The 25,486-nt window shown below is 45.5% G+C and overlaps 1 protein-coding gene across 3 annotated transcripts; it reads left to right on the top strand.

Annotated features, from left to right (window-relative positions):
- The first annotated feature begins 1,603 nt into the window (after positions 1 to 1,603).
- Positions 1,604 to 25,129, top strand: LOC311017939 (zinc finger protein 536-like). 3 transcript variants are annotated; one of them, XM_084016612.1, is made up of 5 exons: positions 1,604 to 1,754; positions 10,850 to 12,697; positions 18,017 to 18,907; positions 22,365 to 22,402; positions 24,667 to 25,129. In XM_084016612.1, exons 2-5 carry the CDS (start codon positions 11,077 to 11,079, stop codon positions 24,724 to 24,726), a joined length of 2,610 nt encoding a protein of 869 aa, XP_083872738.1. In that variant the 5' UTR covers positions 1,604 to 1,754; positions 10,850 to 11,076; the 3' UTR covers positions 24,727 to 25,129. The 3 variants fall into 3 exon arrangements, with proteins under 3 accessions (XP_083872738.1, XP_083872736.1, XP_083872737.1); XM_084016610.1 differs by lacking the exon at positions 22,365 to 22,402; XM_084016611.1 differs by lacking the exons at positions 1,604 to 1,754; positions 22,365 to 22,402 and adding an exon at positions 2,397 to 2,543.
- Positions 25,130 to 25,486: the final 357 nt, after the last annotated feature.

Here is a 25,486-nt window from a genome sequence, read left to right as displayed (position 1 = left end):
ACATAGCCGAGCTGCATTACAAAGAAATCTACTAACTATGTAATGGGCCGCAACGCACAAGATCTACATTTCAGGGATTAAAGGGGATTTTAAGAGTTGCGTGATGAAGGATCCAAGCAGGTATTGTTGTCCAGACAGGTGCTTGGGCCCCGAGAGGGGGAGAGGAAGAGTTGCACTTAGCTCTGAATGTCAGAGGAACGGATTAAACGGCAGCCAGCTGCTTCGCTGCTGCTTTTTTTTAACGTATGATATTGTAGCCGGAAAGTGTCTGGTAGACCTGCATCATTTACACTTGGGGGCCTATAACAGGAACTTGCAAATCACAGGAGAGGAAGCAAATGTTCAGGTGATGTCACAGCTCTGCAGATTCTCACGCTGCTTTTTCCCTCTGAAGTCAGTCTGAGTTCACTTATATTTAGTGTGGAAGGGGGAAAAAAACACCCAAAAATGACTTGGACAACAAATATGAAATGAATTAGTGAATTGAGAGAAGATCAGGCTAACCTGCTCCTCCTTTAATAACTGACTCATCGTTTTTGGTCATTTTTCCAAGTAAAAAAATGATCAAATGTGAGGATTTGCTGCCTTCACTTCAACCAATCATCTTGGCACCTTTTTCTAATGTGTTGATGATGATGATTTATTATTTTATGATTATTAATGATTTTCTAATGTTAAATGGACCAAACAATTGCTTGATTAATTGAGAAAATTGTGAACTATGCAGCTTTAAACATTATATACTTACACTGAAAACAGGTGGACTGCTTAACAACCTGTAGAAGCAGATTTACCTCCAAATACAAGAAAAGTAGACCCAATATATTATGTAAATACAGGAAATCTAAACAAGGACATTAAAACCAAGTACCTGTTGCTGTCTTGATGCCTTTCAATCATTTAGTTTTTCTTAGATTCCGTGAAATATGTTGCTAATGCATCCACTCCTTCACAGTAATCAGAAAACGCGTCGTCACTTGGATGGAGGAGAACACAGTGAAGGTCAGTGGGATGGAAATGTGATCAATGTTACAGGCATCCAATTAAGATCCTTAATGGAGCCATTTACCAACTAAAAAACTGCTGAATCACCGAGGTGGATCATTCTTCCTGTCCGCGAGACAATGTGTCAAACAGTTCAGGCGCATAAAGCAAAAATAATAATAATAATGATAATATTTGTGTCTGTGTTTAAAGTTGGAGGCGAATCTATCATAATTCTCAAATAATGTAAAAGTACTACTCAATCAAATTACCAATTTTTTTTTTGACGCGCGAAACACCACGTGATGCGTTCAAATGCCTGCACCTCAGCGGAGGATTGATGAGGTCTCGCGTCCCGGAGACGGCGGAGCAACGTCTTTTACGCACGCTCGCGCCAGTCTGTTACACTTACACGCCGGCGGCCAGATGAGGGAGACATACGGCTTCGGGACATGTCGAAGTATCCCGAGTGAATTTTTTTTTTTATAACATTTCATTCTTCAACTGGAAATACTACGGAGCAAAGCGCGCCGCTGCCTTCGCCCGGAGAGAGCGGGTTGTTTTTTAAGGTTTCACGGAGGGGAAGCGCGGCACTTGGACAAGAGGAGGAGGAGGAGGAGGAGGAGGAGGAGGAAGGAAGGAGGGGATCCGGGTCCGACTGTGTGCTGGGCGTGAAGCGTGTTCAGTCCGTCAGTCAGCACTCAGTCATCCAGATCCACATCAGTCTGCGCTGAACTCCAGCTGTCACCTCGTGTCCTCCGCGCCTCCAGGTAAGAGGAGAGAAACCCTCTTTGATTCCGGATTCACGCAAGTTCGCCTCTCTACTTGTGCAAAGTGAGAGGGTTTAAGTTTTGGATGTGTCAGATTCTGATAGACGAGCGTTTCCCAGAGATGCCGCTGCTTTTTTTTTTTTAGGGGAGGGGGGGTGAGGGAGTGAGGGAGGGAGGTGAAAAAGTAAGTAATGGCGAGTGCTAAAGGGCGACTGTGGAAATCAATTCGATTCGTAATATTAGAGGAATGCAGAAATCCAGCAAATGTGTGTTTGTGTTTTCCGGGGTGTTTATTTGACCGTGAACGTGTCCAATATTACGCTTTTAATCCGACCTGCTGTCACGTGATCTTTAACCATACGTTCGTTTTTTTTTATTCCATGTTCATGTCTTATTATAGACTCATTAAGAAGCATATAATGTAAACTAAAATAGGTGCTCATGAAGTTGTGTGTGGATGAGAAGAACGGTGTCAGGTGTTAATTTCACTCATTTTTAAGTTCCACCTTTTAACCATTATTTGAGTGGCCATGCTTTTATTCATTGTAATTTTCTTTTTGTTGGTATGTCACCTGTACAGAGCAGCACAGCTACTTTCAAAGCCATCCTCGCCCTCTGCCCCCCCCTCCCTCCCTCCCTCCTCCTCCTCCTTCCTCCTGTTTCCAAATGCTCTCCTTTGAAGCGATGATGCCCCATCTGTCATATGTGAGCAAAGAGAGAGCATGCTCTGCTCTTCTCAATTACTGAATTCTCCTCATGCCAGCTCCGGTGGGACAGGAGGAGGAGCAGGTGGGTGGCAGTCAGTTCGATCAATCAACATGAAATATTCAGCTTTGAATATACACATCATTTACTGCTGCCGCCGCCGCCGCTGTCCTCGTTAGAAACCCCCCCCCTCCCTCCCCAAAAAAAGGAAGAGTTTGGTCTGGAGCGTTTTGTAACCGGGACCATGTGATGCTGTGACACAGTTCCTGATGGAAAATTGGGGGCTTCGTGTACGTTCAGGTGACACCATCTTTTTTTTTTTGTTGTTGTTGTTTTTTAACATGGAGACCGGAAGGCTGCATGACATTAGTAGCATCATAACTGAGAGGGAGGGTGAGCGGATGACACTGTATTAAACGTAGTGCCACAGCCGTTTTTTCTCATTATGCTGCAGTAAATTCATGCAGCTTACATGACAAAGCTCCGCTTGGCAACTTTCTCCCCCGATAGAAGCACTTGTTTGAACACGAGGCTCATCATTTGGATATCTGTAATCCACGCTGGAATCAACAGGCCAGATGAACTTTTTGGCACCCTCTTACCACCACATTGAGTGGGATTCCCCCCCCCCCCCTCCTAAGCTAACCTCGACTTAGCCTTCAAATCCATTGAAAGGAAAGAAGAAAAGGTTGCAAAACTTATTTGATTCGTCTTCCTCGCGTCGGCCGGAGAAATCCTGGAACTTTGAAATCTTGTCAGGACCTTTCCAGCCGGCTGAGAAACTCTTCAGGAAACTTTTAATCTCCTAAGTGTCTGCCTTGTGATAATAATATCTCTGTGATGTTGCCTCATGAAATTTGCCCGAGTACCATGGCCTTAAGTATTTGAGCTATGAGGCAATACGGTGAAAAGCATAGCCCCCTCGTATGAGAACACAACAGTGAATAATTAATAACCTTGCTCCCAATTCCAGGAAAACAATAGCATATTGTAGGAACGCTGCACTAATTTAACTAGAGGAGAAGAAGAAGAAGAAGAAAGTGTGGAACGCCATTGTTTGAAAGAATGTGTGCGTGAGTTTTTACGCCGAGGAATCTTCCCTTCGTGTTGCACGCCGTATGATATTGTAGTGTAATGTTGTTTGCCTTTGAGATTAATCAGAACCCATTAAACCCCCCCCACCCCCCCTCCTCTCTCACCTGCTGGCAGTATGTGAGGTGGAAGTGCACATGCAGGAAGCTATTTTCCACAGGCCTCCTCTCTTGGCTGTCAGCTCCCATTAAGGGGGAAGGTGTCATATCTGTAACACAGCTGAGTGCAGATGGCAGAGTGGAGGGGATGGCTCACCGATTTAAACAATGATTAATGAACAGAGATGGAAAACAAATTACATTGGACTATTGGAGGCAGGGAATTGTTTTTATGAAAATGTTAATTGTGTCTGCCAGGCTGATACCGGGAGTGGGGGGAAGGGTGGAGTGAGGGCAAGGCAGGGAGGCAACCAAGGGGCTACTGATAGGACGTCTACTACTCCCCTGGCTCCGATTATCGGCATGTCTCAGCATGCAATGTTTAATACCCTACCTTGGCTTTAAGACCTCTAATGTGCCATAACTTTCAAGGTTTGGCTTTTTACGATGAACCCCATGAAGAATTGTCGCCCACCACCGCACCAATTAGCGTTATCTTTAATAATAAGTGGTTGTAAGTGACGGGAGAAGGCGCCCTGTTCTAGTTGTAATTATTGCAGGCGGGTGCAGCTGCACTACTTAGGGAGATGATGATAATTATTTTTTTCTTCTTTTTTTTTTTTTTTTCATTGCGGGTTGATTATTTAAGAGCATCATACACTCATCAGAGTAATCAGGAGAGAGTGATTAGTAGAAAATCCACGAGGCTAACAGCTGCCACATTAAACACTTCGCCTCTGTTGCCAACACACAGAGTCGGAGCCCTTTTCGGCAGGACAAGAGACGGGGAACCGAAAAAAAAAGCACTTCACCTTCAACTCGGCGACCACATGTTTGTTAGAAAGTCGAGGCTCGGGGGCGAACCGGGAGAATTAGAGTAAACAAGAGTGGCCCCCGTGAAAAAAGAGGCGTGTTTGTTGTGCACCAAGGTCGATCTTCAATGCTTACATTCAGGAGCGCTCCAAGGGAGGGGGGCAAGTTTGATATGGCATTTTTTGGGGGGAAAGCGTGGGAAATAGAGGCAGTTAATCTCCATGGCGACCTTGCCCTCCTGAATTTTTGACTTATTGTATTAAAAAAAAAAAAAAAAAACGCCGGGGATGCTCCGGTGAACGAGGGAGCCGTTTGATAAATCCAACACCCAAACCGACACGCCGTCCAAAAAGCTGTCTCAATTAGAGACGTGTGCCACGGCCGTGTCCGGCGCTCACGCTGCGTGCCCGCTTTTTCCGCCGCGTACGGCCCCGGCTAAACCGAGGGGCTAATTCTCTTAGCCCAGATGTTGCCTGAGCACAGTCCTGGGATCCCACTGGGTTGATGAGCTCAATCAGTGAAATGATGAAAAGATGATTTTGTCCCTGTAATTACAGTGTGTAAACTACTTAGCTAGGATTGCAAAGGAAGTCATTTTCTAATTACGCTGGTACCCCGTTGTCTAATGGTGGATGTTTTGTTGTTTTAGAGAGCGCGGGAGAGAGAGAGAGGGAGAGAGAATATGCATGTGTGTGTGAGAGAGAGAGAGGAACTTCATGAGGGGTCTGTGCTCTGCTGCTGCGGCTGAAAAAAAAGGACCATCATAAGGGCAAGATGGCTGCCAAATGAGAGTTCATTGAATTATCAGCCCAGTTAATGTGCCTTGGATTATGCTCTTTGTTTGTCAGGTTTTTTTTTCCTTCTTTTTTCCTGTAGATGCCAAAGCTTAATGAGATACTGTAAGTGGCATTACCAGACTCCTGCTGTGATTTTGTGATGACTCGTTTAATGACTTTTGTTTTAGTGCCTCCAAGTGCTTTAACAACTGAAAGTAGATGCATCTTTTTTTTTTTTTTTTTACCATCTCTTTGCAGTTTTTGCAAAACGCCCCGGCAACCTAAATGACGACATTAAAACACAAAATTATCCTGTCTCTTTAAATGATGTCGCAACGAGAGTTTGCATCGGCTGCCTTTGCACTACTGTAAGTGTGTGTGTGTGTGTGTGTGTGTGTGTGTGTGTGTGTGTGTGTGTGTGTGTGTGTGTGTGTGTGTGTGTGTGTGTGTGTGTGTGTGTGTGTGTGGGTTACTCTTTAAGAAAGCGAAACATGTCGGTATGTTGTGGACCGGAGAAGCTCCCCTTTTTGAGGTCTGTGTGAGTTCTGTGTGAGCTGGCTGCCGTCCTGCAGGGCCCAACCATCTGATGCAGGCTACACCATGTGGATCGGCTTCTCTTGTGCAAGGCATCCCCTACGCACCCCACACTGTTAACACACCCCATCGTACGCCAGAAGCTTTGTTTGTGTCCAGAAAGAACAGGTGGTCTGTGCAAACAAGAGCAACTGTTCACATTAGTGATTTAAAATACGTTCTATATGCACGTGTGTGTGTGTGTGTGTGTGTGTGTGTGTGTGAGAGAGAAGCAGCATGTCAGAGTGCTTGTTTCTGCATGTGCATGAAGAGGACGAGTTGTGAGCACCATTGAAAACATCATTGAAGCTCACAAACACACTTTTTATATATAGAGGTCGCCAAGTTTTCAGGCTAAGGACCCTGAGGCCGATAGAGACCCGGGGGAGGGACCCCCTATTACATATTGTATGAAATTCCTTATTAAACCAGGCCAATAATACTGCAGTATAGTGCCAGGTATAACAGTACTTTATAATGATGTATTTTTACAATTTTAAGCCATTAAAATAATAATTGTTAACCGATTTTAATTCTATTTTGGAATTTCTTCATCACAGTTTCTCAACATAATATTAAACAAACAGGACGATTAGCTTAATATAGGTTGTATTCATGTTATGGTGTATTTTTGGACATTTTTGGAAGAAAGTTTAGGATGAAATCATTTCGGGGACCCCCTGCAGTAACTCTGTGGACCCTTTAGGGCTCCCGGACCTCAGGTTGAAGATCTCCGCCGCACACTATACAGCCATTTTCACGTCATGTGACATATTTACGGTAAAAACCAGAAGTCAAGGTTTGTCCTCCAGCTCACACAGGTATACGAACGCAGCTGGCCGCCACGAAGCAGACACCTGCTGTCATCAGTCTGACTTCCAGCCCCCCCCCCCCCCCCCCAGCTTTTAGCATGTTGCCAGAGGAACTTATTCTCCCCTCGGCTGCGTTCAACGCCACTAATCTGCATTAGCGAATGAGACCAAATGAAATCAATCGAAAAAAAGGGCCTCGCCTTCCTCGAGCATGTGTGAAATAGCTGACTCCCGACGAACGCCACATCACCGCCGCGCCACATGCGCGCCAGATTTATTTTTTTACAGGGCACAAGCCAGATTTTTTGATAGTTGTAAAAAGGAGTGGCATAGATTTACTGCATCCACAACAAATGTGTATGTATTCCTTTATGAGTTCTTTAGCTATTACTCACAAGGAGCTAGTTTGTCAGTGCTGTGTGTGCTCTTTCTGTGCTCCGTGCTCCTGCAGTAATGAATGGTGCTGGTTAGACTATTCTGTCTCCGTCAGGCTTTTGGGGGGGCCTACAGAGGAGCTCCTATAGGGTTTCATTAATCTGGCTGTCAGAAAGTATATGGGTACTATCTTTTGTGCAGGTCATGGTGGGCAGCTGTGTTACCGCTGCCCTCTTTGCTTGTACTGCTCTTCATCCCCCTCCCTGACAGGGCGGTCCGCCGGATGGTCCGATTCGGTGGGTGGGCGCGGGGGGCGAAGCGAGACACGGAGGGCATGATCACAGGAATGGGACGTTTACTGTCTGCGTGAGCCCGCTCTATTATGTGTGAAACTGTTGCAGTAATCAGGGAATTCCTGGAATTCTCAGGAAAATCTCTTGTTTTTTTGCGGTTTTGAGACGAAGAATCAGTTGTGTGTCATTAGTTAGAGTGTGTGACGCATAGTGTGTATCGTTAAATATTTATTTCATAAGGATATCATCATGACGTTTTTATGATGTGCCATGCATGCGTCGATACCACCTCCTCGGTGAGCAACTCAAACATCAGAATTAAACCGTTTTTTGCAAGATAAAGATAAGAGCATCAGTTTTATAATCATAGTAAAAACAAAAGAATATCTTATCAATCACACCATGCGACTGCCGCTTCCTCTCTTACGGATCTTTATTCCATCTTATACGCCGTTGTAGCTGTTGGTTGCAGGCTCTTGTGGTGCGTTCCAGCTTTCAGCTTAACCATCCACATAAATTATGAATGCTGTTTAACCGCCGTTAAAAAAGAAATATGAAATATGCACTTCTGATCTATAAATTTCATTCCCGTGTCAACGCTCGGTGGATTTACAATATGGCCCATCCATCCCAGCTGACAATACGCTGCAAAACGACAACCTAAAAAGATTAGACTTCCACCATCCTGTGGATTTTAACGCTGAGATACAGAATCCATGGTCTGACTGCAGTAAAAAAAAAAAAAACTAATGATGTTCGATATTGTCACATCCGAAAATCAGCCAGAATGCACAGCTCCCTGTGGCTGGTTTAATTGTGTATGTGTCACTTTTTTTTTTTTTTTTCTTTTTTCTTTTATTGGCTGCGCTGAATCACACCTGCTCCTTGCTCGTATATGCGCGGCCACACTTAAGAGGCGCTACTGTGACACGATGCTTAATAACAATCAAGCGCTCCTCTCAATCTGCACCAAAACGAGCCTAATCCACTCTGACAGAGAAACACCTGATGGCTCTGCACACCGCTCCTATAACACACACACACACACACACACACACACACACACACACACACACACACACACACACACACACGATGGAGGTTTATGCCTCCTTCTTATGCTTAGTTAATCAGAGGAATACCACCTTAACAGATATGATGTGGATCTAGTGTATGCTAATATCACCCGCTCACTTTCTTCCTGTCGGATGTGATTAGGTCAGCCCCGTATCCTTACATTGATCTCGGTGCAGAGCAGACAGGCTGCTCACACCAGCCGAGGCTCTTTATCGCCGTGGTTTCGTGTACAACGTTTTTACGACTGACTGAGGTTGCTCTAGTCCAAAGGAAGCAGCAGCAGCAGCAGCAGCAGCAGCAGGTGGCCTAGACTCCATGGAAAAGCCTCTATTGATATGAAATCTAGTGGTATTCTTGGTTTGGAATATAATTGTTGCTAGTTTGGGTGTCTCTTTTGTTACATGCTTTCAGCTAGCTTAGACAGACAGGTACACATTCCTTTATTCAACAAGGACAGGGCTTATTAATAACATTGATCCAGGCTGATTTTCATCTGTACTCCCCAGATAGTAAAAAGGCACAGAAAGGAATCAAATCGATGAAAGCAATGAAAAAAAAAAAACACTATGTAGATACAAACAGAGTCTGCACCACATGGAGACAAGAGAGACCGAGGGCGTCAGCAACAGCGTGACAGCAATCAGCAGATAGCAGATAGCATAGCACAACGTGGTGGAGTGTGGATAGCATCCGTGCTAAGCAGACGCTGCTCTTACACTCGAGATGAACAGATACGGATATCTGATGCTGACACTGACAATGGGGGCAGATCTACTCAGTACAATTCTATACACTGTATATTTTATATATTGGAGCTTTAATTCCTGTTTTAAGTTTTGACCAATGTGTTGCTGGTGTTCAATGTATTATTTTAACATAAATAATTCAGTATAAGTCTTTATTTATTACATTTTGTTTTACAAAGTTGGGAAACCAAGCCTACATACATGAAACCTAATGACACATAAGGTGAGATACAACTTGAAAAAACCCCACCTCAATCTTCTTGTGTTCACGTGTTTTACATTTCTAATGAAGCCGGCTCTCGGTCTCGTGGAGAAGAGACGGTATAGTTGGCACAGTTTCTCCCCCCGTTGTCTTGTGTTACTGTAATAAAAGAAAAGCTCACATTTATACAGTAGTCAAAGTTATTTGATGCTGCAGACGCGCCGCCATCTGAAGTTGAGTTTGATCAATCTTTATTGATCGCGGGTGCAGAATTCAAATGGGATCCACTGTACAATATTACATGTCCAAGGCTACAGCGCAGTAATGACATTAATAGAGGCAAATGCGATAATAGCCGAAATGACCGTAATCCTTGAAGTTGGTGGGAGGTGGGGGGGGGAGGATCATCTGCTCTCCCCTCTGTTTTGAAATATACCAGGTTAATAAATATGAAGTGGATCCACCATATTATATGTATTATAATAAGATTTCCCAGCTTTTCTCCCTGTCAGATATGATTAGGTCAGTACCAAGTTACATTGATTTACAGCTCAGAGCAGACTGGCTGCTCACAACAACTACTGCTGCCGTCCTGTCAGCCCTTCTTTTTTTATTTTTTTATCAGTGTGGTTTTGTATACATCATTTTCATGACTGACTGAGGTTGCAGTCCAGGATGATGTAAGCCTGTGTTAATTCAGTGTGGACAGTGCCGGCTTTGTTCTGTGCCCTTTGGTGCTGCACCAGAGCTGTGCAGGGCTCGCTTATGTGACCTCTACCATTGTAGGGCGATGTGAATTTGAAGCTTTGTTTTGCTGCTGCAGTTGAATAAAAAAAAAAAAAAAAAGTGGGGGGAGGGCTTGGCAAGGGAGGAATGAAGCATATTTCAGCTTTCCATTTTGTATATTCTTCCTTTAACTTTAGTTTGCATTTTTGCATCATCAAGTTGTTTATTTCCCTTAGTACTCCTGTGACATAATTACCCTGGTAAAGGTTTTATTCAAATATGCAATAGACCTGCTGAAAAAAAGCTTAACTTTAATCTTTTTTTTCCCTTTTTTAAAGCGCAGATTTGTGAAATGCAAAGAGGAAGGGCAAGTGGAAGCAGACAGTCTTTGATGTTTGTGCTGCCTTAGTATTGTGTGTCAGTTCCGAAATGAGATCAAGACAAAGATTCTCACCTCCACCCTTTAGTAAAGATGAGATATTTGTTGAGGAAGCCTTTGTGGTTCCACTTAATCAGCGTTTTCAACAATAATCTGAAAACCACAGGTATACATTAACACAGGATGACGAAAGTCAGAACCTACTTTGCTCCATTTCCTGACCTATTTGTGGTGCATCACTGGCATTATACAGCAGCTGCAAAAGTACATGTTTACACCCTTAATTGACGGCTCGGAGCCCCACTTACATTACACTCACCTGTTCTCGGGCTTTTTGCGAGCTGGAAAATTTGCAATATTTGAATAATTTATTTGCTTTGGTGGAATTAGAATGCACTTAATGCTTCCTTTTGTTTTGCTCTCTTTAGGTCGGAGCTACAACAAACAGACGTTTCATCTGAACGGCATGAATCCACATCCTGTCTCGGCTGAATAAGTGCAAACAGTCAGCACACAGTTCCCTGCTAACCTTCCGTCCCACACAGACGCCCCCACCCCCCCTCCCCCCCGCCCCCCCGACCACCGTACTGTAACGTCGGACGGCGCCTGAAAGGACAGCTTCATTACCCCGTCCATCCACCCAATTAGGAGCCAGATGGCGCTTCTGGCCAATCAAATCATGGATGCGAGGATTCTCAGCAGCATGAACGGGAGACCGGAGCTCTCCCAGTTCTTGAGAGTCGCCAATCAAAGTGTCGTCTCCCAGGTCAACTCCCCGCAGGACGACGGCCGCAAGAACAGGAAGTACCCGTGCCCGTTGTGCGGGAAGCGCTTCCGCTTCAACAGCATCCTGTCCCTCCACATGCGCACGCACACCGGCGAGAAGCCCTTCAAGTGCCCGTACTGCGACCACAGGGCCGCGCAGAAGGGCAACCTGAAGATACACCTCCGTACTCACAAGCAGGGCATTCTGGGTAAAGGCCGTGGGCGAATCAGGGAGGAGAATCGCTTGCTTCACGAGCTGGAGGAGAGGGCGATAATAAGGGACAGGCAGACGCGAGCCGGTCAGGTGAGCCAACAGCAGACGTCGAGTATAAACCAACTTCTGAATCAGCCCCAGCTGTTAGAGACTCCTCCCACAGAACCGCCGTTCTTAACCGTCTCCAGCGCCGCGGAGAGCCAGCCCCACGCGGCCGCCTCCCCGAAGGTGACCACCGTCCACGATGACGCCGTACAGCCCCAACCCTCCGGCTTCCGCTGCTCCTTCTGCAAGGGCAAGTTCAGGAAGCAGCAGGAGCTCGAGCGCCACATCAGGATCCTGCACAAACCCTACAAGTGCACCCTGTGCGAGTTTGCGGCCTCGCAGGAGGAGGAGCTCATCGGCCACGTCGAGACGACCCACATAACCGCCGAGTCCGGCTCGGGGCAGAGGGCCGCGGCGGGGGCCGGCGACAAGAAGAAGACCGCCGGCGAGTTCCCCTGCGAGGTGTGCGGCCAGACCTTCAGCCAGGCCTGGTTCCTGAAGGGCCACATGAGGAAGCACAAGGACTCGTTCGAGCACTGCTGTCAGATCTGCGGCCGTCGCTTCAAGGAGCCCTGGTTCCTCAAGAACCACATGAAGGTCCACCTCAACAAGCTGGCGGCGAAGCGTAATCTCCCCGCTGAGCACGACCCCTCCGTCAACATGGACAACCTGGCACCAGACCACCAGGGCAACCTCTACTCGCAGTACATCACCCGCATCCACAACAGGTTCCTCACGGCCGAGAGGGCCGAGCACCAAGATTACAACCAGATGCTCGCCGCCGCGGGCGTCGACATGAAGGTCAGGGAGATGTTAGGGAGGATGATCTCCTCGGGTCCAGGCCCATTGACGGATGCAGAGAGCTCCTCCTTACTGGGTTTGAATCCCCTCCACCCTCCACTGAATACCACTAGCATGGAATATCTGCAGAAGCTCATGTCTAACAGAGACACGCTCAGCAGCGGCGCCCGCGGCGGCGGCGGCGGCTACCCGGGCTGGCAGATCATGACACCAGGACTTCCTGTTGAACAGCAAATGTTCGGCCCTAAAGACCAGCAGCAGTGCTCCTCCTACCTGCCTGACAGATGTTTCCCTGGAGACGACGGGAAGCTGTGTCTCGGCGAGCCGGTCACCAAGGCCATCAGCAGACCCGGTACTCCGGGTCGTCACGGGGAGATCCTCACCGAGACGGGGAGCTCCCACTCTGACAGTGGACTCGACCACCGACCACAGTCTTCCTCTCCAGCTACAGGTAACTCACCCGAGGAAAAACTATGTTGAATATGAGGATAGGGAGCTTTCCAAAGTTTAACAAAAATAACTCATCCAGTTGCATTTTGGCAAAAAGATCCCTAGTCTATGTCTTCCTCTGCAGCTTCGATTTTTGACCATTTTTTAAAAAGCAAAATCTTTTTTTTACAATCATTTGGTCTTTAATTGACAGTAGAGAGGAAGACAGGAAATGCAGGGAGAGAGAAAGAGATCCCCACCTGGATTCGAACCACAAACCTTGTGGTTTATAGTTCAATCTGTGGCTTGCAAGTCCCCGAATGAAATTACCAAACTGAATCCCTCCTATGAAGACGACGTCATTACAGTGCGCTAATTAAATCAGCTTAGAATATCAACAACAAAGGATCTAATTCCTGCATCTCATAATCGTTCATACTTTCCTTTTAAAAAAGGAAGATACGGTATAGCTGAGTGACAGCCTCATCTTTCTTCCCACTTAGTGTAGGTGGACATCGAAGCGCAGGGTCAGCACCGCCACCACGGATATTACTGTCATCCACAAGGACTTTGTCTTCCTTTAAAAGATAATGGCATCATGTTGAATTGTAGGGATAATTAGTACCCTCTATTTTATATCCGTCACATCCCCACCCCTTGCCTACGGGGGCACAAGATGTTAATGCATGCCATCTGGTGTTTTTAATGATTTGATATATACCACCCAGTGATTTTTATGATTTGATCTACCACCTGGTATTTTTATTGATAGTGTTCTGTTCCACCTGGTGATTTGGATGATTCGGCTCTCTGGGTAAATGTCTTTCTTGTCATGGCATCCTGCTAACATGTTATCATGAGCCTAAATTACTGCTATAACAGTGTTGTGAAGAGGGAGGGAAGGGGAAAAAAATAAATCCAAACTTTTTTTTTTTTTTCTGCTGCTGCCTTCCTCAGCTCACGACTATGGTTATTTTTCCTCTGGAGTGTTGCTGTTATGTACGTCCAAGTCTGCATGCGCTCTCTCGTGGGGATTTGATCCGGCATCCTCTTAAACGATGGCCGTATAGCAGAGATAAATGGATCAGGTTTAATCTCATTAGATGTTTTGTTTCCCACATTGTACGCACATAGTGGTATCTGCATATTTACATGTAAATGCTCGCCATTTGCGGCCAAATCCCTCTCCGGTTGCTCTTTAAGAAACATATTCAAGCGGCTGTTGTTTTTACTTTCCCCTCTTCTCCCCTATCTCCAAGACCATACGGTGTCACTTCCAGAAACATTTATGATCGCTGGCGAGCTCGAGGATTTGAGTGCACACACAGTTCTGGGATGGCACATTCAGTATCAGACTCTAATTTCAGTCAATATTAAGCATGGAAACTAATTCATTGTAAAGGTCAGGCGTCATTGCTTTAGTCAATGATGGATCCGGCAGGCTCTCGCTCCCCCCCCCTCTCCTCCTCTCCTCCTCTCCTCTCTGTTCTTAGTCTTGTGTAATGGTAGACTCACTCTGGGGGCTTAGCACCGCATTGTTTAGCTCTGACAATATATCCCAGAGACCTCTGCAGCTGCTCCCTGCGCTCACAATGACAGATTAATTAACACAATCACACGCTGCTGGCCCTGGCTCAACACACAGGTCTGCTGCGGGACAGATAGGTAAATCCTACACATATGGAGAACACGCACCACTTGATGAGGGTTTAATAACAGGGATAAGTTTTTTCGGAGGTGGGTGGGGAGGGGGGGTTTGTAACTGATCAAGTCTGTCTGTCTCGATGGCTGGACGTGGAGGACGAGAGCGAGAGGGGAGAGAGAGGGGGGAGAGTGTTTTTCTAATTCAGGAGAGCAGAGATGCTGAGGAAGAATTACCACTGCCAGATGTTCAGCTTGAGGAACATTGATTAGTCCAGAATTACTGGCTGCATTATTCATAGTCAGCCTATGGTGGTCATGAAGTTATTGATGTTCTCAATATGGATAGCAAATATAGTACAGTCGCGGCTGTCAGAGTGAGAGACGGCTTCTTTTTGCTCGATACATTCCAGATACAGTGCTGGATTTAGATTTTTAACTACTCTCTCAAAAAAAAAAAACCTCATCTTAAATTAGAAAATCACTGCTTTGATTCTCTCTCTCTATGTCACCAGGACTGTATTTGAAAAATGTGCTTTGACTTTAATTATAATCTCAGATTAAGACTAACGACTCTTCTTAAAATGATAAACTTAATGAAGGGTGCACGCTGGGGGCCTCTGACCTACATCGAGGCCGGTTACATCCCGGCTCGGAATGAAAAAAAAAAAATACAAAAAACATGCCCAACAAACAGAAAATGCTCTGACAGTTATGAATTAGTCCCATTCATTTCTCTTAACCTCAAGGTCAATGAGCAGACACCATGTAATGATGTTGTTCCCTGCTTTTACACTTCTTTTACTGTAAAGCGTCGCAGCTGAGAGCCACGATAAGCGTCTGTGAAACTGTGACTGTAATACGAGCGGAAACACAGATAAAGCAAGCCGCGACACAGAGTGTCACTTTTCACCCAGCCGCTCCAGTTACATCCGTCCATTCTCAGTGATTTAACGGTTAAAAAAAAAAAGCATCTTTTAACCAAACCTTATCTAACTCGCCCTTGTCTCTGGCTTAGCAAAATCCAGCTCTTATTCAGCGATCGCAGCCTGTTTTATTTTTTATTTTTTTTGTGTCTGATCTGATTACCTGTTGGCTTTTTCGCTCTCCCTCTCACTTCTGTCTTTTAATCCTCTTTTTAATTATTATTGCAGATATGAGGCTCAAATTAAGCTCAAAATGCTTGTTTTCCTTGCATGCAGATAAAACGATTTACCCAGGGAGTTCTGAACACCTGCCTTGAAATATTGTTCCACCATCTCCTGAATGCCATTTGGCTTAATTGACTTGGAAACGTCCCAAATGCGTCATTGACTATGTGGTCTAATTAATATTAATAATATATGCTATTATAAACATCAAAGAACATCTGGTGCCCCTGTTTTTCTCACCAGTCTTGTGTGTTACTCTCTCTCTCTCTCTGTCTCTGTCTCTCTCTCTCACTCATCCCTCTCTCGTTTCATCTTAAACCAAACCAGCCTCTATGTATCTCTGCTTTGCATTTTCAGGTGCTTGATTGCATATATAGAAAGAGCCAAAACCTCACTGTATACCGAGTTTGATATCTGTAATATAACTGCCAAATGCCTGTGTAAGCATATAGTATGTGAGGCCTGTGATTGCATTGACGGTGATGTATGGTTGTAAATCTTAAAAGCTTATTTCCATATGAAATGAATCACTCGTCCGCGCCCAGCTGCACGCTTTTTTTTTTTTTTTTCCCCACAAGACATGGCTCACTTGAGGAATTTATTTATTTATTTACCTTTTTTTTTTTTTTTCTCCTCCCCTCCACCTCGCACACCCGGTAAAGGGTGAATAACTCATACGCATCACTTCATTAGATGCTCTGTGTTAGGTGAGAGAGGCTGGGGTTTGTAATGATGCCGTAATTGGAGTTTTGGTTGATAAATCTAAGCTCTAAAATTACTCCCCTCACATAATGTGAGCCTCGGCACTGTAAGTAAATCTTAAACTGATTAAGTTAGCATGAACCAGGCAATCACAAAGATGGCACCCGTCCAAAGGAAGAGGAAAAATAGGCTCGGAGTCGTTCTTTGTATTGTTTTACAGCGCCGGCAAATGGGTTTAGGAAGGTCCACGCTGAGAGATGAGGTCACATATATGTGTGTTTTCTGCGTTCGGAGCTGGCCGGTAATGTCATCGTAATTTAAGCCACAGAATAATTGAGATATATGGCGCGTCTGAAAGAGTCCCATTAAGCTGTTTGTGGATTTTTTTTTTTATTTGTCTCTTACTGGAGACAAGGGTGTGGCACCGCCGAAGTCTCTTTCCCGCTCTTGTGTACGTTCAACGTACGCAGACGTACACACACAAACACATGTACAGTACAAACAGGGGTGACTGCCTCCAGTTCAGGGGCACGGATCTGCCGTTTCAGCAGCGATTTTCTCTTTTTCAATTTCATTATCGGGCTCTATTCAGCTATTATGTGGGTTTTATTTGATGGGTTTTGTACATTTGAAAAGTCAAAAAGTCAAAAGCAGCGCTCCTTTTACTAGCGTTCACCTCACAGAGGTGGCTTTTTCTATTAAAGTTGGAAACAAAGTAAAGTAACAACTACAGATCATTAGATTTAGATTTACCTCAGAGAATTACCTCAGGGTCAGATCTCGAGGAGTATGAAATTGATATTTCTCTGGCGGGGATGAATCACTGTTGTAACTCCGATATTAGTCCATTAAAGAAGAACAATAAGGCATCACTATGCATAGAATTAAATTAATGGTGGTGGGTTTATCTCCCTATCCCAGACGCATCCCTAAAAGACACAGTATAATGTATGACCTGACCTTCAAATGCCAGGAGAGTGTTGGGCAATAAACTGCCAATATTTGTGGCTTAATGGCGTCGGATGACTTTTACTGTAATTGGAATGGCAGCGAAACAGCTGGGCTGTTTAAAGACAGTGCAAGGCTGAGGTCTCAGACAATCACTAACTCAAAATGGTCACAGGGAGTGTGTTTAACCCTGGAGGGGAGTTTCTGTGATAGCTGTAATGATTAAACTGTAGGTAAACAGAGGGAAGAAGACATTTAAATTACCTTTAATTAAAAGTTATGGTGAGCGGGATCAAATGGTGTTTCCACATGGATATTTTTCAGTGGCTAAAAGGAGAAAAATTACCCTTTGTCATCCCCCACAATAATACACTTTGTACTTTTTGAATTATGGCTCCGGCACGCCATTTTTCCTCAAGTACGGAGCAAAAATAAACCTCAGCTCCAGTGCACGGTGCGGTTAATCAGAACTGCTCACACGTTGGACTTCGTTATTTTTGACTGGGGGAACCCACTTACTGGTTTTGATGGAATGGGGTTCTCGTCTCAACATCTGCCTCGTTCTCGTTGCGTTTTTTGAATTTGACTGTTTATTATTTCTGGAAGAATCTTGTTTGGTGTTAACATCTTTGGCTGTATTTATTGCACATGGTGGTGGCGTCCATACTGTAAAATGATGGATCACTGGAGCTGAAAGCTGATTACAAGCTTGATTTACTGCGGGGCAGCGCTTAAATCATTCAACTCAGCCTGGTGTGGGATTGCAACATTTTTCATGTTTAGACAACGGTTGTTGGTACATGCTTTTCCTCTGAACACAATGCTCAGTATGCCTCATATACACACATTCCCCCCCTAATTTGATCTGGATCGTGTGTCTTTGCTGTCGTCTGTGTTAGGTGAGAAAGTCTACAGGTGTCCACTCTCCAGCGACTACACCGCCGCTCAGACAGCCTCCCTCGGCTTCCATCTGGATCGCTACCACTTCCCCCATTGGCAGAACGGCAGGGACCTGTCTTCTCCGCTGCAGCCCCCCAGCAGCAGCAGCAGCGGCTCCAGCCCCAACGCCAAGCTGCGACCTCGATCCAGGGAGGACTGGAGCCCGGCCCACTACCTCGGGCTGGAGTGCCACGGTGAAAACGCCCTGCTCATCAACAAGCAGCCCGATGTCACTGACAAGGATGCGGCTGGAGACGGCTCTTCATCCGCTCAGACCAGGAAGTCCCAGTATGAGCCTTTAGATCTGTCCGTGAGGCCGGAGTCCATCGTGCCTCACTCGGGCGTGTCTCCGGCCGTGCTGGTACAGATGTCTGGCGTTTTCAGCAACGGACTCTCCTCCTCCATCACCCGGCGGCTACAGACTTACTCCAACGCCGCAGCCGAACTCGGCGTGAAACCTGCGTATCAGTGTGACCTTTCGGCGCGGGGAACAAAAGAGGAGATGAACGTGCAGAACGCCGGCTCCGCGGGTCACGCTGCTGAAGGTGAATTTGAGAACGAAAGCGGTGCCAAGTGGAAGATGCTGAACAACAACAACATCCCCGAGCCGGAGGAGCTGGGGCCGGCTGATTTCCACGGTGCCGGTGAAAGGAAGCACGACACGCCGGGACTCTGGGGCAGAGCCGTGGCTGAATCTCCCATCTCCTCCCTGGAAAACTTGACTCCGGGGAAGGCGGATCAGCTCCAGCACCAGGGCGGCCTGCTCTCCTTCCTCAGGTCCCAGGGGAACCCGAGCAGTGCACCCGCCCGTCTGAGCGATGGGGGGAACATGGAGAAAGATGTTGCATCAGGTGAGCATCAGCTTATGTATCATGTATGTTTAAACGCATCTGTCTCTGTTATCAAGAGGATGCCAGGGCTGTCTTCAGATGCGAAAGTATCTACTGCCACCTAGTGGACAAATACTGGCCTTTCTCCCCTTTTTTTTCTTCCCATCTTGTTATCTCTTCCAGATGCTTTGTACCACCCCATCTGAATGTGATAGACCATATATCCGTATATGTATATATAAATAGCTGACTGACACTTGTGATATTGTTAGCCCAAAGGATGCTCTTATAGAAATCTCAAAAAAAAAAAACAGTTTTTGGCTGTATCACCACCCTTATCACCTGACAGAGCAAGTGTGAAGAGCGAGTGTGAGCGTGTGAATAAATCATGCCAATCACAAAAAAACACATTCCCTTTATACTTGCAGAACTTTAGTTTTTCCTTTTCTTCCCAGATCGTATCTCTTGATCTCAGACGAGGGCTCAAGAAGACACACAGGTGTGTGGCACTGATTGCCCCCCCCCCCCCCCCTCCCCCCCTCTTACACTTTAAAGGATGATATAATCTCCTTGTGTGATAGGCTACAAATCACCCGAGCCAATGGAAGCCCACTGATGGAGAGGCTTAAAACCCTTGTGCTGGTGTGATATGCTCGCTGAGTGCAGATTTAATAATGCTGTCTCTCAAGAGAGGGAATCCAACAGCTGGGGTCTTTGATATGCATGTATTATGAGTGCAACATGATACACCTTCCCTCTGATCCCCCTCTTATTCAGAAACTCAATATGTTCATGTGAAAGACAGGAAAGTGCCTGTCAACTCCATTAGGGATTAACATCTGTTCCCTTTCTTTAGGATTCGAACAGCAAGATGTAGTTTTCTATTTGATTGTACAGATGGTTATTATAATATGCCTGAAAAGCAACCCCTCTCCTTCAACTCCTGTCACGGCCATCACACTGTTCGTGTGTTCCCCTCTTGCTTTTTATTGTGCGTAAAGCTGTTTGAATTACAACAAAAAAAACAGCATTTTGAGTTGTCTTTGATTCCTCAAACAGCACATTATACCGTGATTGCGTCTTAAACAGCTTTTGTTTCCCGCTCGGAGTTATTTCAAGTATCCCGTGCCCTGTTTGTTTGCTGCAGATTGATCCTCCTCTCCCCGAGGAGGCGGACGTCATAGGCACAATAAACACCTGTCAGTCAAGCTGGACATTGAGACCAGTAGCTGACATTGAGAGTTCACCGAGTGTCCTCTAAAAGCCGGAGCAAGCAGGTGGCCCGGCAGCCCGTCCTGTCTGCGGCGCTGACCAGGTGGCTTTGTCATGGGGGCTGTCTCCTGTTGCCCCCATCCTCTCCATACTGTATGGCACGTCGAGTGGCATGGTGACATATTGCCGGGCAGTTTGGACATGGAGTGATGTGTTTGTGATGACAGTTCAGGTCGGCTCCAATGTGCCAGCAGTGGTAATTGGCCAGATGGTGACCTCTGGTTGAACCTGTCTGCATGCTCATTAGTCTCACCGAGCCACCTCCCTTGTGTTCTAAGCAGGGAGTCTTCGTCCCTGCGCCGCTCTCTCCGAACCACTAGATGGCAACGTTCACCATTCAAACGGTGAAGCCGTGGCAAAAAAAAAAAAAAAAAAAGCCTCTAAATGGTGCTGTACCAGGTATTATGGCGATGCTTTCATTTCTCACGGGCACAATTAGATGACAAGTATTTTTCCGTACGCAGTCACCGGCGCCTCGAGGTCTGAAGTATTATCTGACTTTAAACCAGTTAACCCGTTAACCAAACTTCAAACGAGTCTTCTTGTGACATCAGATCGGGCCTCCTAGACGCATGAGAACGAGTGAATATGAGAAGATCGATAAAGAAAGGATTAAAAATTGAAAGGACAACAGAGGACGGGGGAGAAAGGGGAAGGGGGGGGGAGGCCCTGATTTGAAAGGTTGAAAGGGGTGAGTCATTATCTCATTGTCTGACCTCTGTATACCCTCCGCGGAGAGAGGGTGACAGAGAGAGAGAGAGGGAAACGGTGCGAGAGAAAAGGAGCGAGAAAGATCACCATAGATGGAGATAGATGGAGCGACAGCGAGGTGAAAGAGGAGCGGTAGTGCGGCTGTCTCCATGAGCAGATGTCGTTTGAGGGCAGCGAGAGGGCAGCGCGGCCTGCCTTTGTGCCGCGCGTCGCCCCATAGAGATAATGAAGGGTGGAGCACTGGGAAGGATGTGCAGTCATCACTCACTGTCTGTGTGCCATCAGAGCTCAGCCCTGTGTCATCCGTCACCATTCAGCTCCTCTGGCCCCCGTCGGCCCCGCCACTGTCATCATGGTCATTATCTCAGGCTGTGACACACAACACACTCTCACCGCACACACACACTCACACACACTCACACACACACGCAGGAATAACATGTGTGCAAACGTATACATGTGTGCAAACTCACTCAAATATGCACTTATTTGACCTTTTTGATGCGTTTGTGTTACAATTTATATGAGTTTCAAAATAAAACTTGTTTTGAAACCAATAGAACCACCTTAAAAGTTAAATGTTGGTTGAACACAAGTCATACAGAAACTTTTGCATAAATGAAAGTAGAACATTTGCAATCAGTGAAGATCTGAGTGAAGTAAGGCTTACTTTCAGTTTCTGGGTGGTTGTGGGTGATCATGATTATGTTATTTGATTCCATAGACACCCATAGCTGTTTGACATAACTACACCAAATACATAAAAAAAAGATCCGCCCGAAGGCATTCATACGTTTCTGAGTGAAGGTCCCCCAAAACCATCGCATCTCTGAACTGTCTCTACATCACACACACATCCTCTGTGATCTCCTTTTCATAACTAATGTAATAACTAATATAATATTTTTCTTCCCTCCACTTCCATTCACTGAGCCTCCTGTGAAACTGTTTGGGGAGGCCCGCCTCACACTTTGAAAAAAAATCTAGTTTAAAAGCAGAAAGAAGAAAAATAATCTGAACAGAAGATTTCGGATTACCACACATTACAGCCTTACAAACTTGTATTTAGCACCTGCACCAAGTAATAGTTTGACATTTGGAAAATACCCCCTTTAACTTTCTTGCTAAGAGTTACACGAGAAAACTCAAATTTGTCCATTAAATATGAAGCCACAGCCAGGTTAGCATAGCTAGCATACAGCCTGAAAACAAAGCAAAAAGCTAGCTACTAGCTCCTCTAATGCTAAACACACGTTAGGTGACATGTTATGGTTTTACAGAGGTTTTTTTGTTGAAAAACTAAAGTGAACGATATAACTATCACCCAAACTATCCAGTTTCTAGACTGACTTCCTGGTTCACCGTTTTAGCCTAGCATACATGCTACAGTTGTGCAAGTTTCCTGTGCTATTTTTCCTCACACAGTCTTGGCTGTTCTGTTAGCGTGTTTACAATCTGTCTGACTGCCCATGCTTCTTGTCTGACTTCATTATAGTGATGTCGCCGTGTTCCCAGATCTCAGCAATTACTACGGTGAGTATAATGTTGTCATAACAGATGCAAAAAAAGAAATAAATAAAAATGACGTGAGACCCCAAAGTTGTAGTAAAAAAAACAACCCAAACTGTCCTTTTAACACGGTCCAATGTCAGTATGACAGAGTCAAAGTCAGTAATCACTCATTCCCTTCTTCTTGCTTCACTCGTCCTCTCTCTCAACACCGCACAATCCCACCCTCTCATTTCCTGTCCAGTCTATTTGTTCATCCGTCTGTGTGTGTGTGTGTGTGTGTGTGGCTGGTCTGTAGCAGCCTATGAATGGAGGATCATGTGGTGAAGAGATGGATGGCTCCAAGCCCACTGCTGTCTCCTCTAATTGTAAAATATTAGTTACATTAGACTGTGGCCTGTGATTAATGGAACTTATTTGGAGGTTGCCCTCTCCTGGACCTCCCCTCTCCTCCGGTGGGAGGGAAGAAAGAACAGCAGACCCAGGGAGACGAGGAGGGAGGTGGGAGGGAGACAAGCAGGGCAACAAGCGACCGATGCCGGCGCGAGACCTTTTGGCTTATCATTAACTGACTTTACCAAAAGCGTAATGGGCTACGTCGTCTGAGTGCATTTACAAGATTTTAACAAGTTGGAGGGAAATCTGTTCTGGTCCCTCAAGTTACAATGGATGTGAGGGTTTTTTTTTTCACCTCCCCTCCCCAAGACAGCAATTAAATGAGATTAAGAGATGCACAGAATGGGAGATGTTTTATTTTTTACCCTTTATTTTCTTGTTTTTTTCCACCTCCGTTCACCGCGGCTTGGAGAAGTCGAAGAGAGACAGGTGGAGTTTAACACCACAAACTGCTCTGTACCTGGATTTTTGACAAAGATTTTCTTTTTACGATTGTTCCTAGCAAACAGCTCCCCCTCCCTCCCTCTAAAAGCCTCCTCTCTCTACACACACACACACACACACACACACACACACACACACACACACACACTGTGCCATCCGGATGATATTCAGATGTGTCAGGCCGTATCCTCCCTCTGAACGCCTGTGTGTGTGTGTGTGTGTGTGTACATGTGTGTGTGTGTGTGTCCTTTACGGCCATCAGGTTATTATACACCAACAGATGGAGCATTACCTTTTATTGCTCACACCGTCTGTGAGTTTTCCCACTTTTCCCCCCTCAAAAACACCTTTTTTATGTAGATGTGAAAGCGGGTGTTTCGGCGGCGTGCAGCTGTCTCAGCGGCCGATGAGGAGCGTGATAGAGAGGAAGAGGCGAGGGCGGGGTGAAAAGGCTGAGACAGCCCTCAGTTTTTGGGAAGTGATGTCAAATGACATCAGCACATAATGGTTTACTGTAACCATGAATCACGGGGAAACACATTAAAGTGTTAGACAGATGGGAAAAGAGAAAGTCATTATATGAAGTAACATCTCAAAAATAGCACGGCAGTGAACAAGGACACATGGCTGTCAGGCAGACAGGTAAATGAGTCATCCACCGCGGGTTTTTCTTTGTTTTTTGTTTTGATCTCGGCTTCACCTTCGGGCTTCGGGTGTCACACTCTGATTTTTTATTGAGGTCAGATAAACTTGTGGAAGCTATTAGTGCTTTTCTTTGTTGTTTCGTGTCTTAAAGGTACATTCCGTGCTCTGCCGTGGAGATCCGGTTATGTAGCGGGCACTAAAGAGGGGGACAGACAGGAAGTTTTGGCATGCCTCACCTCACAGCTGCAGACGTCTGTCATTTCTCAACTCAACACTTGTGTGTGTGTGTTTATTTGTCCATGTGTGTGTGTGTGTGTGTGTTTGTGTTGCGAGCAGGAAATATGTTACAATGAATTAAAACTTGCTTCTTTTTTTAAATATGAAAACATGTTTTTACAGCCCACGAAGTGTCACGGTGTTTTTGGTGTTAGAAAGTGCAAATTGTTTTTTTAAGAGTTTTATTTTGACATTTTTCTGCCAAAGCCACAGTGGATAGCACGCTACAACTAATAGGAAACTCTCTTTCGGCCCCCGTTGAAAACTTCACAGAGGCTCAGTCAAAGTTTAGCTTCTTACCTGCCAACATCTGGTCTAGAATACTGGAAAAAAAAATTACCTGCCAAAAAAAATTATATTCTTTATCCAGAATTATATTTTCACAATTTTTTTTGTTGTTCATGAACAGGAAGCCGTTGTGTTTAGAGCCGGAGCTGCTGGTTTTAATCTGACTGCTCAAATGGGATTATTTGGTCATTTGTGCATTAAATCTGTTTTTCCTGTCTGCCCTCTTCTGTCTTTCCCAGCTCGGAAGCCCTTCCAGTGCAGGTACTGCCCCTACAGCGCCTCCCAGAAGGGCAACCTGAAGACCCACGTCCTCTGTGTCCACCGCAAACCCTTTGACAACAGCCTCTACCCCGACCGCCGCCTCCGACGCTCTCACGCCGCCCAGAGGCCCTCCAGATCGCCGCAGAGCATCAAGGGAGATAATCACGCGCCGGGGAGAGATCTCCAGATCGGCATGACGTCACTCTGTGGGACTTGATGTTGTCATGGCAACAGCGGATATAGACATTTATGATTATTGTTTTAGCTTCACCTCGAAGGGGTTAGGATGATTAAAAAAAAAAAAACAACAAAAAAAAAAACTTAACAACCAACCTTGATGTACATTCCAGTGTTTACTTGAAGAGCCACAGTACGTATTTATCTGTAGCAAAGAAGCTGCCTATAATGAAATAATAAAGTCCGTTGTGATGTGAAAGTGTAGCGAGGGTATTTAGTGCCGTTCATTTTTGTCAAAAAGTGTCCCAACAATTTACTTGTGTTTACACGCTATCTATCAGTCCCAACGCTTGTCTGATAGGGAGAATGTACCGTGGCTGCCCGAAGCACTTGTTCTTTCATCCAGTAAATACCCCGTGTTACATTTTTTTTTTGTAAATATCGCTCGATTTCCCTTCCAGTCCAGAAGTCTTGTCTATCTGTCAGGATGTGGTGCCAGATGTTCGGGCTTTAATCGCGGCAGATGTAATGAAGTAGAATGTTGCACATCGGAGCTTCCATTTGTTCTGGATTCCACTCCAGGGAGAAAGCCTCTCTCACATATAATTATTGCCCATTAAC

Source organism: Eutrigla gurnardus (genome assembly GCF_963514095.1).
Source record: "Eutrigla gurnardus genome assembly, chromosome: 9".
NCBI classification, from domain to species: Eukaryota; Metazoa; Chordata; class Actinopteri; order Perciformes; family Triglidae; genus Eutrigla; species Eutrigla gurnardus.
Note: the sequence above shows the minus strand (reverse complement) of the source record. Positions and strands in the feature narration are given on the sequence as shown.